Source organism: Microchirus variegatus, assembly GCF_963457635.1.
Source record: "Microchirus variegatus genome assembly, chromosome: 18".
NCBI classification, from domain to species: domain Eukaryota; kingdom Metazoa; phylum Chordata; class Actinopteri; order Pleuronectiformes; family Soleidae; genus Microchirus; species Microchirus variegatus.
Window position 1 is genome coordinate 4,245,714 of NC_139819.1, and position 17,042 is coordinate 4,262,755.

At 39.4% G+C, this 17,042-nt stretch overlaps 1 protein-coding gene across 1 annotated transcript in view; it reads right to left on the minus strand.

Moving 5' to 3' along the window:
• antxr1a (ANTXR cell adhesion molecule 1a) overlaps positions 1 to 10,833 on the minus strand; it is a 34,840-nt gene extending 24,007 nt beyond the window's left edge. Inside the window, exons 1-6 of the mRNA XM_083904900.1 lie at positions 10,584 to 10,833; positions 5,731 to 5,802; positions 5,557 to 5,628; positions 1,754 to 1,835; positions 1,587 to 1,620; positions 411 to 490 (exon numbers count right to left, since the gene is read on the minus strand). Of these exons, the coding sequence (XP_083761026.1) occupies positions 411 to 490; positions 1,587 to 1,620; positions 1,754 to 1,835; positions 5,557 to 5,628; positions 5,731 to 5,802; positions 10,584 to 10,744 (501 nt within the window). The 5' untranslated portion in view covers positions 10,745 to 10,833. The remainder of the gene's footprint in view (positions 1 to 410; positions 491 to 1,586; positions 1,621 to 1,753; positions 1,836 to 5,556; positions 5,629 to 5,730; positions 5,803 to 10,583) is intronic.
• Between the last annotated feature and the right edge of the window lie 6,209 nt (positions 10,834 to 17,042).

Here is a 17,042-nt window from a genome sequence, read left to right on the forward strand (position 1 = left end):
AACAACACCGTGTTCCCGTCTGAATAACGTTAGTCACGTTTTAAATGGAAATGTCACGCAGATGCCGCGATAACACAACACAACACACACGCTTTGTTTCCAAAGAACTTCCACGGCTACCAAGTGGCGGCACTTTAAGCTACCGTGAATGTCAGCCACACTTCCTCCCCGTCATCGTGTGTCAGGGATTTCAAATACCTTCACCTGTTAGTGCCTGGAACCGAACAGATACCAGTGCAGATGTTTTCAACCTGACCAGATGCTTTGACTCTAAAGGATCAAAGTAGTCTTCTTCTTCTTCTTCAAATAAGTTCTGACAGGCTGGTGTTTGATGTGGTCCATCAGGTCCACACTTAGGTATATATAACACGTACTGCATGACCCATTTAAAGCCTCTTTAGCTCGCTCACCTCTCTCTCGGCGTAGTAGAAGAGATCCTCGTGCAGCTCTCCATCCGTCAGAGCGATGATGACGCTGGCGGTGCGATAACCTGCGGCGCAGACAAACGAACGTTGGTCACCGCTTTCCAAAAATAACCTGCCTCGATCGCTTATCTGAGAGATCACAGTTCGAATTTATTGTAATATTTATCACCCAAACTTTTGATTACTTCCTAGAGGAATGCAGCGGACCTGCCAATCATTAATAATAAGCACGCCACTTCACTTTCGCCTCGACTTCACTTTTATTGGCCCAGATGGGAAAACTGGCGCTCAGTCAGGAGCGAGAGGAAAAACGCAAACACTCCAACAAAGTAAACACAAAAAGACACTTCAATTACATAGAAAACATCATAAAATAATGTAGAAATGTAGGACGTCATTTTTAAATACAAACAAATGTCCGTTACGTTCAAACCATCGTAACGGGAGTTCACACAGCGCTGATTAATATCACCCTCCACGTGACTCTCGCTCGCTGTTTCTCAGTGCAACAGTGGCTTAGAGCCCACGCTGCACACAGGAAGTGACTAGTTAAGTGTGACGGACACAAACGGGTCGGAGTCAAAGTGAAAACATAAACGAAGGAAGTGCACGGAAAGTGAAACCCCAATCATTTCAGCATTTTAATGGAATAATAAAAGATTCTTGTGGCCTGATAGTATTGCTTGACATATTGTGTTTTCAGATGAAACACACAACATTAAAAGTAAACAACATTATTGCATCTGAAGATATCAAATACAGAATTAAAAGTTGTTGTTGTTTTTTTAAAGTGAGGAGTTAGCATTTAGCCATGGTAGCTAAGTGGTAGCGGTAGTGTCTTTGAACTAGAAGTTTGTGGGTTCAATTTCCCATGTTTCCCATGCTCTATGTAAATACAGACCATTACCAACTCTTCTTCTTCTTTTAATTTTATTTTGTATTAACGAGTAACAAAGATAGTCGAGGAAATGTGGTGGAGTAAAAGTAAAGTACAGATACGTGAATCTTGTACTTAAGTACAGTAACATTACAGCACAGGTATTTAAATGCCCTTTTTACCCTAAATTAGTACGGACCAACTGTTTGGAAGTGTTGTGTTTATCTTCTCTAACTAATTATATGTCCAATAATTTTGTGCAGTGTAAAGAAAAAAACAGTTACCTTCAGTGTTTCCATAATATATCTGCTCACTGGCCTGTGAAAAAGAAAAAAAAAACTGGATTATTACAGTGGCCTTTTTTACAGTCAATGAAACAGAGAAGTCATTTAATGATCTGGACACAGTGGTGTTTTGATGCCAGACGCTGGGAGTTGGACGCGCTGCTCACCCTCAGAATGCCCTCGTGCATGAAGGTGTCTCCTCCTGGAAGAACCCTCTGCAGCTCCTCCAGACCTTTACGTATGCGTTCCCTGCGCAGACACACACACACACACACACACACACACACACACACACACACACAGAAGGTGATCGTGTGATCTAAAGCAAAAATATTTGTTTTGTCAGGTTTTTTCCCCCTTTTTTTTTTTTTTTATTGGCTCGAAATAAATCCAGGCCTCTGGCTGGAAGGCGTGGCAGCAGAATAACAGTTTCCATAAGGGCAACATTTGCAGGAAATAGCGGCAATGTGTAACAGATGAATAAATCGAAACGGCGTTTTTGTGCGCGTTGGCTCGAGACGGTGTCGTGCAGATCGACGGGAAACGGGTCCTTGTGTACGAACGGGACGCGGAGGAAGCAGCGAAAGATTCTGCGGGGGCCGCGCTGACACGGCGACATAATCGCTGCCCGCAAAGTGTCGAAAACCACATGGTGGACAGTGACGGACATTATCTGTCTGGAATCTCTCTGTCATAAAAACACAGAGGACTCAAGGATTCAATTCAGTTGAATTCACTTTTATTTCTATTTGTAGAGCTTTATATTTCTAGCAACTTTTAAAGGTGCTATATGTAAGAATGTGGCCAAAAACGGTTACTACATTCAAATTCAAAATACCGAGGTCTTTTAAGGTTTCGTTTTCTGACGTAACTGGCAACCCGTGGTTGCTCGGCAGCTGAGACTCTACTGACTGCAACGATTGGTAGACGGCGGTAGGTGGCGCCACATGCCAAAACATGATTACAAAACATAAACGTGATTTGCAGTCTGCAAAAAAAAAATTTTTAATGCAAATATTTTGGCTGCACTGTTATAATATTAGTAGCAATGCAGCAGATGTCGCTAAGCTAAGATAGCCACTTCCGCGCCATCTTTTGCACAGCGCCCCCTATCAAACTTCCTTCTGTCCTTTGATGACTTTAAACAAAGAAGCATATGCACAATTTCGACTGCCATGAAATTGATCAGTGCGATGAACAATAAGGAAAAGGTCGCTTCGATGTCATGGCAACAGTTAGCATCTCTTTGATGCGCCAGAAACGCTTGGTTCCTTTAGTGGCTCCTTAAGCCCGCCCCGAGAGGATAATTGGTCAGATTTTGGTCCCCGATCTGGTCCTTCCGACCTTCGTTGGTGCCTTCTGATTTTGGGCTCTAATAACCAATTTTTGTTAAGAACCATAACTTGTACAAGTCCAATTGATTCTGTCTTCTCGGCCTTGACTTCATCCACAGTTTCCCCAGCACAAAACATCGCACACACACAACAGCTATTAACCGACAGTCCGTGTCTGTTTATATTCTGAAGTCGCGTTAAATCACGCAAGTTTCTGTGAGATCCCAAATCCCTGGAATCTCCCCGCTTAAATTGTTTAAAAACGTTTAAACGCCAAGTGTGTGGTCCTGCGTCTTGACATCTTGACTGGATCGTCCAGTCCAGTCTGTGCTCTGTCAGGATTAAAACATTGAAAATTACGGTTACAAATTTCGTTAAAATCAAGTCAGATTTGATAATCCTCTCCAATTGTTCACTTGACACGCTTCAAACTTGGCAGTGTGGTAGAAATGTGACAGATATACACTCCTGCATGTTTAACCACAGTCGTGCCAGTAGCGAGAGGATATGCAAGGCAGTGTGCGATGCACGAGATGCTGAGTCAGTTGAGAGCCAATATGTGTGGTCCTGCCCTTGTCACTTTTCCATTTGGTTTAACCCACTGTACTGAAACTACATGTTCAACTTGCCCTGTTCCTATAGAGCATTGGTTCTCAAAGTGTGGCCCGCGGGCCAATGGCAGCCCGCAGAAACATTTCTGGCGGCCCGCAATGAATTACAGTTGATAGTTTTAATCCAGGAGCTACTTAGCTTGTTAAATGTTTATTGGACATTACTGGATACAGACCAGAAGTGTAAACTGTACAACTGTATTTACTGTCATCAAATTTTGGATGACATAGTGAGAAAGTATAGTGTGACGTTTTTTGTCAAATTTTGGCATTTAAATTTTTTCCCAAAAATTTGGGATGGCATATATGTCATTTTTGTCAAATTTTGGACCGAAAATTTTTATTTGAAAAAAGATTTAAAATTTGGGATGACATAGTATTGTACAACGTTTTTGTCATATTTTGGACCGAAATTTTTTTTGAAAAAAAATTGTCAAATTTGGGACGATATAGTATTGTACAACGTTTTTGTCAAATTTTGGACCGAAATTTTTTTTGAAAAAAAAATGTCAAATTTGGGACGATATAGTATTGTACAACGTTTTTGTCAAATTTTGGACCGAATATTTTTTTTTTTTAAATTTGTCAAATTTGGGACGATATAGTATTGTACGTTTTTGTCAAATTTTAGACCGAAATTTTTTTTGAAAAAAATTGTCAAATTTGGGACGATATAGTATTGTAAGTTTTTGTCAAATTTTAGACCGAAATTTTTTTTGAAAAAAATTGTCAAATTTGGGACGATATAGTATTGTACAACGTTTTTGTCAAATTTTGGACCGAAATTTTTTTTGAAAAAAAATTGTCAAATTTGGGACGATATAGTATTGTACGTTTTTGTCAAATTTTGGACCGAAATTTTGTTTGAAAAAAAATTGTCAAATTTGGGACGATATAGTATTGTACAACGTTTTTGTCAAATTTTGGACCGAAATTTTTTTTGAAAAAAAATTGTCAAATTTGGGACGATATAGTATTGTACAACGTTTTTGTCAAATTTTGGACCGAAATTTTGTTTGAAAAAAAATTGTCAAATTTGGGACGATATAGTATTGTACAACGTTTTTGTCAAATTTTGGACCGAAATTTTTTTTGAAAAAAAATTGTCAAATTTGGGACGATATAGTATTGTACAACGTTTTTGTCAAATTCTGGACCGAAATTTTTTTTGAAAAAAAATTGTCAAATTTGGGACGATATAGTATTGTACAACGTTTTTGTCAAATTTTGGACCGAAATTTTTTTTGAAAAAAAATTGTCAAATTTGGGACGATATAGTATTGTACAACGTTTTTGTCAAATTTTGGACCGAAATTGTTTTTTGAAAAAAAATTGTCAAATTTGGGACGATATAGTATTGTACAACGTTTTTGTCAAATTTTGGACCAAAATTTTTTTTTTGAAAAAAATTTGTCACATTTGGGACGATATAGTATTGTACAACGTTTTTGTCAAATTTTGGACCGAATATTTTTTTTTAAAAAAATTGTCAAATTTGGGACGATATAGTATTGTACGTTTTTGTCAAATTTTAGACCGAAATTTTTTTTGAAAAAAATTGTCAAATTTGGGACGATACAGTATTGTACAAAGTTTTTGTCAAATTTTGGACCAAAAACTGTTTTCCCCCCAAAATTTTAAAATTTTGAACGACATAGTATAGTATGACGTTTTTGTCAAATTTTGGACCAAAAAAAAAAAAAAAAAAAAAGTCACATTTTGGACGACGTAGTATAGTATGTCGGTTTTGTCAAATTTTGGACGCCATAGTTATTACAAATGGGATTTCTTTTTTTTCCCTTTCGCGGCCCTCAGTCCAATGTTGGGTTCCTAGATTGGCCCTCAGGTATCAAAACTTTGAGAACCCCTGCTATAGTGTTTACAGTCTTTCCTTCTACATAGTGAACATTTTAAATCTCAGAGTTTGGGCCCATTTCAGTTTCACGTGAAAATATGGCAAGTTTCTCATCATCGCGACAGAAAAGTGAAAAATAAATAGCGTTTTTAAAAGATGTGTGCACCCACCTGTCTTCTGTCAGGCTCATTAATATCTTTCCCTCGGTGGAAAAAACAATGAAGGACATCCGCAGCTGTGGACTGTTGCAAGAGAAAAAAAAAGAGAAAAAAACAAAGTAAATCCTGCGTTAGATCAGTAATCGGTCGATGTTTCATGTTTTCTCACACGTTTTTTTGATTTACCTGATGAATTTATGAGCTAGATGTTCAACAAAGTGGTAGATTTCGGTCCAGTGGTGCTGCACACTCCCAGATCTGTGAGAGAAGAGAGACGGCACATTTAGGTTTTCAAATTTGATGTTATTATTGATCCTTTTTACACATAAACCAACGTTGCTGTGCATCTAAAGCTGTGTTTCCAAACATACTGCTAAAGAAATCTAAGGAAACTCAGTGTAATTTTGAAAAAAGTGGTTTTATCCGTTCTATTTGTAGTGGGAGCTCAAAGTTTCCGAGGTCATGAACTCACGTATCCCACATTTGGATTAATGCCACCATACAAACACTGCTTCTTTTATCACTACAAACATTTTTGTTGTATTTGTTTCATGGTAAATGAGTCGTACACATAGTCTTTTTGAATTTTTTTTTTTAGAGAGTTCTTATCCACTAGGATTACTAACAATGACTAACTTCGAGATATGTTTACGACTTCTGAACTCAGGGGCGTGACATCACTCCCAGTTTTCGAGCTACGATGCGTAAATGTAACGCAGCAACCGTCTTCTGGTTTCCTTCTGAAGCCAACCAGGAAAGAAGAATACACTGAACGGCCATCAGGGGGCGATAAAAATCAATTTGTTTGAATGGAAGTCGGTGGATAAATGAGCCTAAAGTCTTAAGGTTTATGACATTTATGAGAAAACTTGAGGCGTAAAGCTTGATCCTTGGCAGCTTAGCGGGAGGGGGGGGGGTGAGTTGTCTTTCAACTGGATGGTTGTGGGTTCAATTCCTGGCTCTGCTGAGCAAGACCCTTAACCCCTTAGTGTAAAGCAGCTCAAGACTCAAAAAGCTCTATATAAATACAGACCATAACACCAACTACTGTTCTTCAAGTTGCGAAAAATACAAATAACAAAGTAAAGTACAGGCACGTGAATTTTTGTACTGTATCGGCATCTAGCGGAGCTTTGATGCGCTCCAGCTAGCAAGTGAAGCTAATTTTCTACACTATATATACCGTATTTTCCGCACTATAAGGCGCACCGGATTATAAGGCGCACCTTCAATGAATGTCCTATTTTAGAACTGTTTTCATATATAGGGCACACCGGATTATAAGTCGCATAGAATAGAAGATATTGCAGTCAAACGTTTGACTGGGGTTGCGTTATGCATCCACTAGATGGAGCTGTGCTAAAGGGAATGTCAACAAAACAGATAAAGTCAAACTTTACCAATTGATCCATATATAAGGCGCACTGTCGTTTTTTGAGAAAATGAAAGGCTTTTAAGTGCGCCTTATAGTGCGGAAAATACGGTATATATCTTAATAAAGACCAAGATTGGAGTTCTTGAGCTTGTACTGCTGCTTTTTTTCCAATAAAACTGTGGTTATATAAGCGCACACCTCCCCGAGACATTTCTTATAACACTTTTTTTTATTTTTCCATCGGTTACCACGACTCGAGTCCAAGCGAGAAACGGTCCAGCTGACGGACTGAGAGACATCTGGAGATGATGGAGTGACGAGAGGTCAGGAGAAGCAGAAAGTGAGGGCAGGTAGAGGACAACGTTAGGACAGTGTTACCGGAAAAAGATAATCCTAAAACAGGTAAATGCTGTCAGGTCACCGGTGCAACATAAATCAGTTACAATTTTCCTTATTATTTCCTCTCAAAAATCCATCTCCATCATTGAGAAAGACTCTCGTCAAAGTGAAATACACCAACTCGTTTTGTCCTTCAGATAAGATGAACTATGTGTTGCAACTTGGACGGTAAATTCACTCTTGACCTAGTTGGAAACCCCTGTGGTTTAAAAGAGAATTCAAAGTGATAAAAGTGTTTTTAAAAGCAGGTTTTTTGCGAGAGAAGATGTAATAAAGTAACTATTCTGTTTTGATCCAAAGGCAACAGGGAGAGAACAGCTGTGAGTATAAAGTGTTGTTTTTTTTCGTCAGGAAAAGTCAGATAAACATTTGCCATTTTGGGAAATGCTGCACTGTTTTCACTCTGCTGAGATTGTCCTCTTCCTGTCTTGCAGGGAAAGTTTTCTTGCTGACTCGTGCAAAATCAACGTGCAACAAATAACTGGGGGAGAGAGAGAGAGAGAGAAAAAATATCATATGATCCCCGTTTCATCAACAATCTTATTAATTCAAGACTTTCAGAATGAAGATAGAAGCACTTTATTGCCGGCATATTGTTCACAGTGCAGCACAATTGCTTTTGTAACAACTGCTCCAGAGGTGCATGGCATTCATTAAAAATCCCAGAGCATAATTTAAAACCTCGAGGCACGAAAGAACAAAAGCAGACGAGAGAGATCTTTTTTAAAAAAAAAAAAAAAAAAAAAGCAGAGTAACTCAAGTAACTCACAGTGCTCACAAAATCAGAAACGAAACGTTATCGTGAACGTGTAGCACCATACGGGCGAGTAACCAGCACATTAAAGCGTGATGGAATACCATTTATTTTCTTATTGAAGATCCTTTACGACATAACACTTGTTATCATTTACAGAAACTCAGTGAAGAGCAGCGTAGGCAGGGCTTTTATTTTCTTTAAAGGAAGTGATAGTATAGTACTGGCCTAATGGGAGGAGCTTAAAGGGACACTATGTAGTATTTATGGGTTTATATGACCCAAAATCCACTTTTTTATACATATTATGTGCTCATGCATTGTTTAGTCGATGTATAATAGTTTTTGTTTCATTTTCGTAGTGTTTCAAAAAGTCATGTAAAATAACATGGTCGCGGGCCGTGGTGGCATAGCCACTGTTAGCAGCGAGACGCCATGTTTCTACCGGAGCCTGTAAGGACAAACGCGAGAGAACAAATCAAGCGTCTCTTTACTTTTAGCTTCGTCTGCTACGGCCGCGGTAGCTCCGCCCTCTCCCTTTCCTCACGAACCTCATCTGCTGACACGGAGAAAGACGACGAGGACGACATTTGACCTGCTGAGGATACCGTAGCGCTCAGGGAAGGGAGGGGGTGAGCAGAGCAGCAGGTCTTTGTTGTAAATTTCAGCCTCTCCTCTATATGGCACTATAAACTACTTACTTCACCTTTAAACTTGTCCCGTGTTTCCACCGCCTCCACTCGCCTCGGCACGACGCGGTTAAGTTGCGTTTCCACTAGCATATTACCTGGTACCAGGTGCTTTTTTTCAGTGCGAGGTTCCAAGCTAGCAGAGTAGGTACTATATGCCTGACGTCGCCAGTGCCGTCACCGGAATCAAGCCGAACAATGCCGAAACTGTAGATCAGTTAAAACTACTTAATAATCCTAAAAACGTTGGTTAATGTCCAACAGTTACCAGGGGAAATGTTGAAAATCGCAATATTTAAAGGTGCACTATGTAATAAATCTAAAGGAACCGGCCATAAAATCCTCCTTATATGTCACAGAGACTCAGGGATAATGTTCATATAACAAACTGAACTCACCAACAACAGTACAGACAAAATATTTGCATTAAAAAAAAATATTTTGCAGACTGCAAATCATGTTTATGTTTTGAAAACACGTTTTGGCATGTGGCGCCACCTACCGCCGTCTACCAATCATTGCAGTCAGTAGAGTCTCAGCTGCCGAGCAACCAGGGGTTGCCAGTTACGTCAGAAAACGAAACCTAAAAGACCTCGGTATTTTTTAATTTGAATGTAGTAACCGTTTTTGGCCACATTCTTACATATGGCGCCTTTAACAGAGGATTTCTGGTGTATTTTTCGTAACCAGCGACAGAGTCCGTGCTTGGAGATAGATTTAATAAACTGATTCTAGTGATTCAGTTAAACTGAAAACAACTGCTTTACAAGTCACTAATCACTCGTTTGTTTGAGCGTGTCGTAAAGTCGCGGCCCCAGTTTCATGCAGCGGTGCAGTGATGACTCCGCCCACATCGAGCAGGTACTATTTTTGTAGTAGAAAACAACCTAAACTGTGCCGCGCCGTGCCGTGCTGTGCCGTGCCGTGCCGAGGCGAGCTGAGTTGGAAAAGGGGACTATGAAGTCCAGGATAAGTCATGTCTGATGTGTTATTGATCTGGTGCCCATGTTATAATAAAGCTGACAGGGGAAAAAACAGGTTAGGTAAACATGGAAACTCTTCAAACATCCTGTGCCCTACTTAACATGCACTGACTATGTAGAAAGAAAAAAGGGAAAAACTGACTCAGAAAACGTGTGTGCCCCCTAGTGGCCACTGAATAAAAAACCCACCCACATAGTATATCTGAGCAGACCAAACACAGCACAGTGTTTACAGGGCCTGCAGCAAACACCTCACGCTCATCGGTGCCATCTGTGGACGTGCATCACACTCACATCGAGGCTGAAACTGCGTATTTGATATTGATAATTGTTGGTCAATGTTGCAGAGAACTGCAGGTTGACTGAAACCAGATAGTTTTGTTGTTGTTTTTGGACAGGAAACGACGAACAACCGGACATGTTTGATGTACGAGTTGTTGAAATTGGCTGCACAAATATGTAGGAGGAGGTAGAAATGAACAACAACAGCAATAGTAAAGAAAAACACAATTTTTTTTTTTGAAAATGCTGACTTAATGATGTGTTTTGTCTCTAAATGGGTCTCAAAATACAGCATATTTAATTTTTTTCGTGTTTATATTGAGGGAAAACTGCACTGCAGTTGATTTTGTGACATAATAATTGACCCTAGTTTGACTTTTGACATAACACGATTCATTTCTGCTGCATTCCATTACGTTTTGACGTTGTTTTTAAGAGCAAATTGAAGTGGAGATGAATAATACTTTCTAAAAAATTGCATTTTACTTCTTCAACCCTGCCACTTGTCATCACCCCCCCCCCCCCCTCTCTCTCTCACCAGTGTCATGCCAACTCACTTGTCCAAAACAAAGTAGAGATCAAATCCCCCGAAGCACGAGGACCCTGCCGCCTGCCTCCTGTCCTGGTTTGGTTCAGCACTTCCAGCAGTGAGAACAACCAGAGCTGCACCAAATATCACCGGGAACCAGGGGTGGTTTCCAGCCTGGCACGAAGGCATTATTCCAGCAGAAGATGGAAAAAAAATCCTTCATGCACTCGTGAATTTTGTCATTTAAAAAGCTTTAAAAGAAAGAGATGTAAATCCTTCCTTCAGTTCTTCTTCTTCTTCTTCTTCTTCTTCTCAGGCGTCTTCAGCAATGGTAGAAAAAAAAAAAAGAGAAGGTGCAATAATCCAGGGGAGTGCAACTCAGAGGTCGACGTGGAGGAGAGAGAGGAAGCATGAGAGTGTTGTGGTGGTTCTCATCACTGGCTCCAGCACACACACACACACACACACACATGAGCAGAGATCTACAACTTCCCACTCATGCTGTTCTGTGTTAATGATAAAGCCATGCAGCAGCAGCAGCAGCAGCAGCAGCAGCAGCAGCAGTAGAGAGGTTCCCACAGATGTCCGGATATCTGACCCTATAAAGAGTCTTAAGTGTCTTTGCACAAGTATCTCCCTCTCTCTCTTTCTCCTTTTCCCCCCTCTCTATCAGGCTTGTGAGGGAAAAGGTGGATGATGACAAGGCAGTGGAAACGCAACAATCCACAGGTTCTGTGCTGCCATCTAGTGGCAAAAACATCCAAACAAACTCACATAAACTCCGCTTTTGCTCAACAAAGCCTGTTGTAAAGCAACTACAGGCCAAAAAGTGGAACTGCAATTAAAAAATTTAAACAGGGACAATATTAAACTGATAAGCATCAAGTGGGCGTGTTTTCCCAAGGGGGCGTGGTTTCCTATGTGGCTGTGGCTGCAGGGAACTGCTCAGTTGAGTCCAACTGTAACAAAATACAAATACTTTGTTGTACTTAAAACTCCTGTATCTGTATTTTCTAGCAACTTTTACTTTTACTTAAGAATTGGCACTTATAGACTAGCAGACCCAGGAATTGAACCTACAACCCAACAATCCAGTTGAAAGGCAGAAAGAAAATGACTTTTGATACTTAAGTACAGTGAATGTCAAATACTATAAGTAATTTACTTAAGTAATATTATTTTTTAAATAGCCTCCTGGTGATATTGTTATGTAAATTGGTGTCTCGTCTGCGTAGCTATGGTAACGTATTCTGTTGCTTTTCGTGATCTGAGCCAGTGGGAGCATATAGAGGTTAAACAGAAGAGGCCCCTTATTAATAATAATAATCGCAGTTATACTTAGTGATTAGTAGCTTATTTTCTGTGTTAATCCCTCTTGTTGTTATTGTTCAGACCTCTTTCAAAAACAAGGTTAGACATAAGAAATAAAGTTACAAAGAGCTGTGCGACTTCTTTAATATGTTTTTATTCGTACATACGGTGCGTTCCAGAGCCCATACAAACCAGCTGGACATGGGACTTATCTCAGCTCCAACTGCAAAAAGTGCACTGGAATGCCGGTCGAAGTGGGAGTTGGAGAATAACGGCGGCTACGGTAAAAGTATGCTCATGATGTTACATATTAATATGTATCACTTTTCGATTTCCCTGGAACGCTTTGAAATAGGAGCGAGTACAATTCAGGTAGAATAAGTCCCACGTCCCATTTGTTTTGATGGGCTCTGGAACACAACATAACTATTGCAATTTTATTGTGTCAGGCAGCTTTCAGTTTTGGGTATGAACCCCCTCCTCTGATCCTCCCTCCCCTCCCCAGGGCCTCCAACAACAGTTTAAAAAAAAGGCAAAAGACTTTGCTCCTTAAACTCACTCAGAGTTTACTAACTGCATCACTTCCCCACAGCGCCGAAAATTGGGCATTCTACGGCCGGGTTGTTCTTCTTGTGCACTCTGTAAACACACGCCTTTGAGTCAAACACCGACTCGCAGTCGTGGGGGAACTGCCTGGGGATGGAGTAGCTGCAAAATAATATCACAATAAACTGCGGTTAACAGACAGCGACGCTTCTATTCGAACGCATGTATGTTGTCACGCTTACCTCGAACAACATTGAGCGCAAGTGCAGTCCATGCAGTCACTGTTTCTCCATGAAGATCCCACTTCATGCCACGTATTGTCTGTATCGTCCTGACAACGTGTCGCACCTGTGAACCCTAACCCTTTTTTCCCCCAACAGAGAGCAGCATTTTTACTTGACCTTTACTATTTCTGTACTATATATCATGCCTGAATATTTTAATTTTAAATGAGGAAATGCTGCTGTTTTGCTGCGGCAAACAACGATGGGCCTGTAATGGTAAATTAAATTTCTTTGTCTCAGAGCGACAGCTGCCCAACACCCTTTTCCTAACACAAGATATCAGATCCTTTTGTCTGCCCCGATTCCTGCCGTAGACGAAGGGGTGTGAATGCACGGCCTGGAGGGGCAGACCCCTTCCCAGACAAAGAGATCTGAAAGCGATTTTCCCCAGGTATAAATGTTTCGGGCTCACTATGCTCTGGGTCTTTCTCGAGCTACGACCACCCGCGTGTAGATTGACCTTTTCTTTGCAAAGAAAATAAAACCTTGGCGGCCGACGGAAGTCTCTATTTCCGAAGAGAATTTCCGTAACAGGCCAAACTGAATATAATACTGAGATTAAATATGTAATAAAAGTCTTAATGTTAGGAGAATAAAGTCATAGTATTATGAGAGTTATGAGAGTATTAAAGTTGCAAAATTGAAAGAAAGTCCTAGTATGAGAAATAGCAGAATATTAATACAAAAAATGTTTATGAGGAAAAAAGGGCGTAATATTATGTAAAAAAAAAGATTATTTTTATCATTTTTGAAGAGAGGCAACAGAAACCTCCACAAACAAAGTGATTTCCTCACGCTCATGATGACAAAAGATGAAGTATTTGCATATTTGTGAATCCCAAACCAAACGTTCCTTGTCTTGACGCAGATCAAAGCTGATATCGTCATCTGAGACATATATAATTATGACTTCATTCTCCAAAGATTAAAACTTCAGTTTGGCCCTAACGCTCCTTCGTAGCTCACAAAGTTTCAAAGTATTTTTTTTTTTTTACATTGCACTGACAATAGAACTTCTCTTTTACCTAGTTTGGCTGCCTTCCCATAGCAGAAAGCACTACACAGAGGCGGGAGGCTGCACAGCAGCACGGCCAGACGCAAGTAGTTCTGTACAAAAGAACAGAAACAAATATTATAGTTTAACATTTGATCCAGGCATATGAAACCATGTTATTAACATGTGGCAAAAAAAAAAAAATATGTGTGGAGATTGTTGAACAGTGTTGAAACAGATTATTTTTTTATTAGTTATCCAGTCATTTGAAGTACAAAAAAAGATCAAACTCACCATTGTGGCAGCTGATGTTCAGACGTTCACGACGGAAGCTTGGATTGTATTAAAAACAATGCATTTTTGACGGACTTTTATACCCTGTGTCAGTAAAGGGACCTTTGGAGTTAAATAAAGAGAGGGAGAAAGAGGTCAGTTTACTCAAAGAGGTCATGACCTCTTGCACAAGCGGTTCCGGAAAAAAAAAACAACAGCAAAAATGAGAATATACCGTACGTGAGAAGACGACTTTTACAATGGTTTCAAACCACGGGGACTATATTAAAATGATACTATATAAGCGTCAAGTGGGCGTGTTTTCCCAAGGGGCGTGTCTTTACATGGGGCGTGGCTTCCTGTGTGGCTGTGGCTGCAGGGAACGTTGCTCAGGCCATGCTGAGTCCAACTGTAACAAAGTACAAATACTTTGTTGGTGTACTTAAGTACAACATTCACTTATCTGTACTTTACATTGCTATTTGTATTTCTAGCAACTTTTACTTTTATTCCGTGACATTTCCTCTAACTATCTTTGTTACTTGTTACTACCAAATAAAATCAGAAGAAGAGTTGGTATTATGGTCTGTATTTATATAGAGCTTTTCTAGTCTTGATGAATTGCTTTACACTAGAGTTTTCACCCATTCACACACTTCAACATGGGGGTTAAGGGTGCATTATGTAATAAATCTAAATCAACTGGCCATAAAATCCTCCTAAAATGTCACAGAGACTCAGGAATAATGTTCATATAACAAACTGATCTCACCAACAACAACAGTACAGACAAAATATTTGCATTAAAACAAATCTTTTGCAGACTGCAAATCATGTTTATGTTTTGAAATCATGTTTTGGCGCCACCTACCGCCGTCTACCAATCATTGCAGTCAGTAGAGTCTCAGCTGCCGAGCAACCACGGGTTGCCAGTTACGTCAGAAAACGAAACCTAAAAGACCTCAGTATTTTGAATTTGAATGTAGTAACTGTTTTTGGCCACATTCTTACATATGGCACCTTTAAGTGTCTTGCTCAAGGACACATATAGACTACCAGAGCCAGGAATTGAGCCCACAACCTTCCAGTTGAAAAACAACTCACCCTACCACTGAGCTACCATGGCTCAATCCTTACACCTCACTTTTTAAAATACTTTTACTTCTAAAAAAAAAACTAGTAAATGTCATATTCTTTGAGACTTCAGGCTCATTTATTTATCCACTGACTTCCATTCAAACAAATTGCTTTTATCGCCCCCTGATGGCTGTTCAGTGTATTCTTCTTTCCTGGTTGTCTTCAGAAGGAAACCACGAGACGGATGCTGCGTTCCATTTACATCGTAGCTCGAAACTTACTCTTGATGCATGAGTACAGTAAATGTCATAAACTCTAAGTCTTTTAATTAAGTAATTGTTTTTTGTTTTTTTTAAATATAACTTTTAGGTACTTTATACAAGACTGGTCCCAGTAGTTTGACTCCCAATAGCGTTGTTAATAATAATAATTGCAGTTATACTTAGTGAATAGTAAGTTGATTTTCTGTGTCAATCCCTCTTGTGTTATTGTTACAAATGAATATCTTAGAAACGAGGTTAGACGTGAGAAATAAAGTTACAAAGAGCTGTGAAACTTCTTTAATATGTTTTTATTTGTACAAGTATTGCAATTTTATTGAGTCAGTTCCTCCCTCCCCTTCCCCCCGGGGCCTCCAACAACAATTAAAAAACAGCAAAAGACTTTGCTCCTTGAACTCACTCAGAGTTTACTAACTGCATCACTTCCCCACAGCACCAAAGCTCCTGCATGTTTCGGCCGGGTTGTTCTTCTTGTGCACTCTGTAAACACACGCCTGTTTGTCCAACACCGACTCGCAGCCGTCGGGGACCTGCGTGGGGACGGAGTAGCTGCAAAAATAAAATCACAATAAACCGCGTTAACACTCAGACACGACAGCGACGCTTCTATTTGAACGCGTGCATGTTGTCGCACTTACCTCGAACAACATTCACCACAAGTGCAGTCCATGCACTCACTGTTTCTCCACGAAGATCCCAATTCATGCCACGTCTTATCCGTATCGTCCTGACAATGTGTCGCACCTGTGAAGTTTTTTTTTCCCAGCAGTATTTTTACTTGACTTTTACCATGTTATGTACAATATATTATGCCTAAATATTTCCTTTTTTTAATTCTGCTGTTTTTGTGCTGCAAACGACGACGGGCCAAACTGAAGATTAAATAGGTATTAAAAGTCTTAATGTTAGGAGAATAAAGTGATAGTATTATGAGAATAAAGTTGCAATATTGAAAAAAAAAATAAAGTCATAGTATTTGGAGAAGAAAGTCCTATTATCAGAAAAAGCAGAATATTAATACAAAAAAGTCAGAATATTATGAGAATAAAGTTGTAGTGTTGAAAGTCATAATATTATGAGAATAAAGATGTGATATTACTACAAAGTGAAAGCAGAATATTACAAGAAATAGTGGTAATATTATGAGGGAAAAAGTCATATTACCACAAAAAGTCGTAATATTATGAAAATAAAGTCATAGTTTTATGAGGAAAAATGGCGTAATATCATGTTTGTTATTATTAAATGGCAAGAGAATGCAGCCATTTAATAACGTGTGTGTGATTCTTTCTTGCACAATCTTTTCAAAGTCCTCATGCTCATGATAATGGGACAAAAGATGAAGTATTTGCTTATTTGCGAAGCCCAAACCAAAATATAACTTTGTATATCAAATATAACAAAAAATATAATACAATATAACCAAAATGCTAACTGTCTTCTTGACGCAGGTCGCAGCTGATATCGTCATCTGAGACTTTGCTTGAATAATAATTAGGACTTTATTCTCCAAAGATTAAAACCTTAACGCTCCATCGTGGCTCACAAAGTTTCAAAGTTTTTTGGTTTTTTTACATGCACAGACAATAGAACTAATCTTTTACCTAGTTTGGCTGCCTTCTGATAGCAGAAAGCATTACACAGAGGCAGGAGGCTGCACAGCAGCACGGCCAGACGCAAGTAGTTCTGTACAAAAGAACAGAAACAAATATTATAGTTTA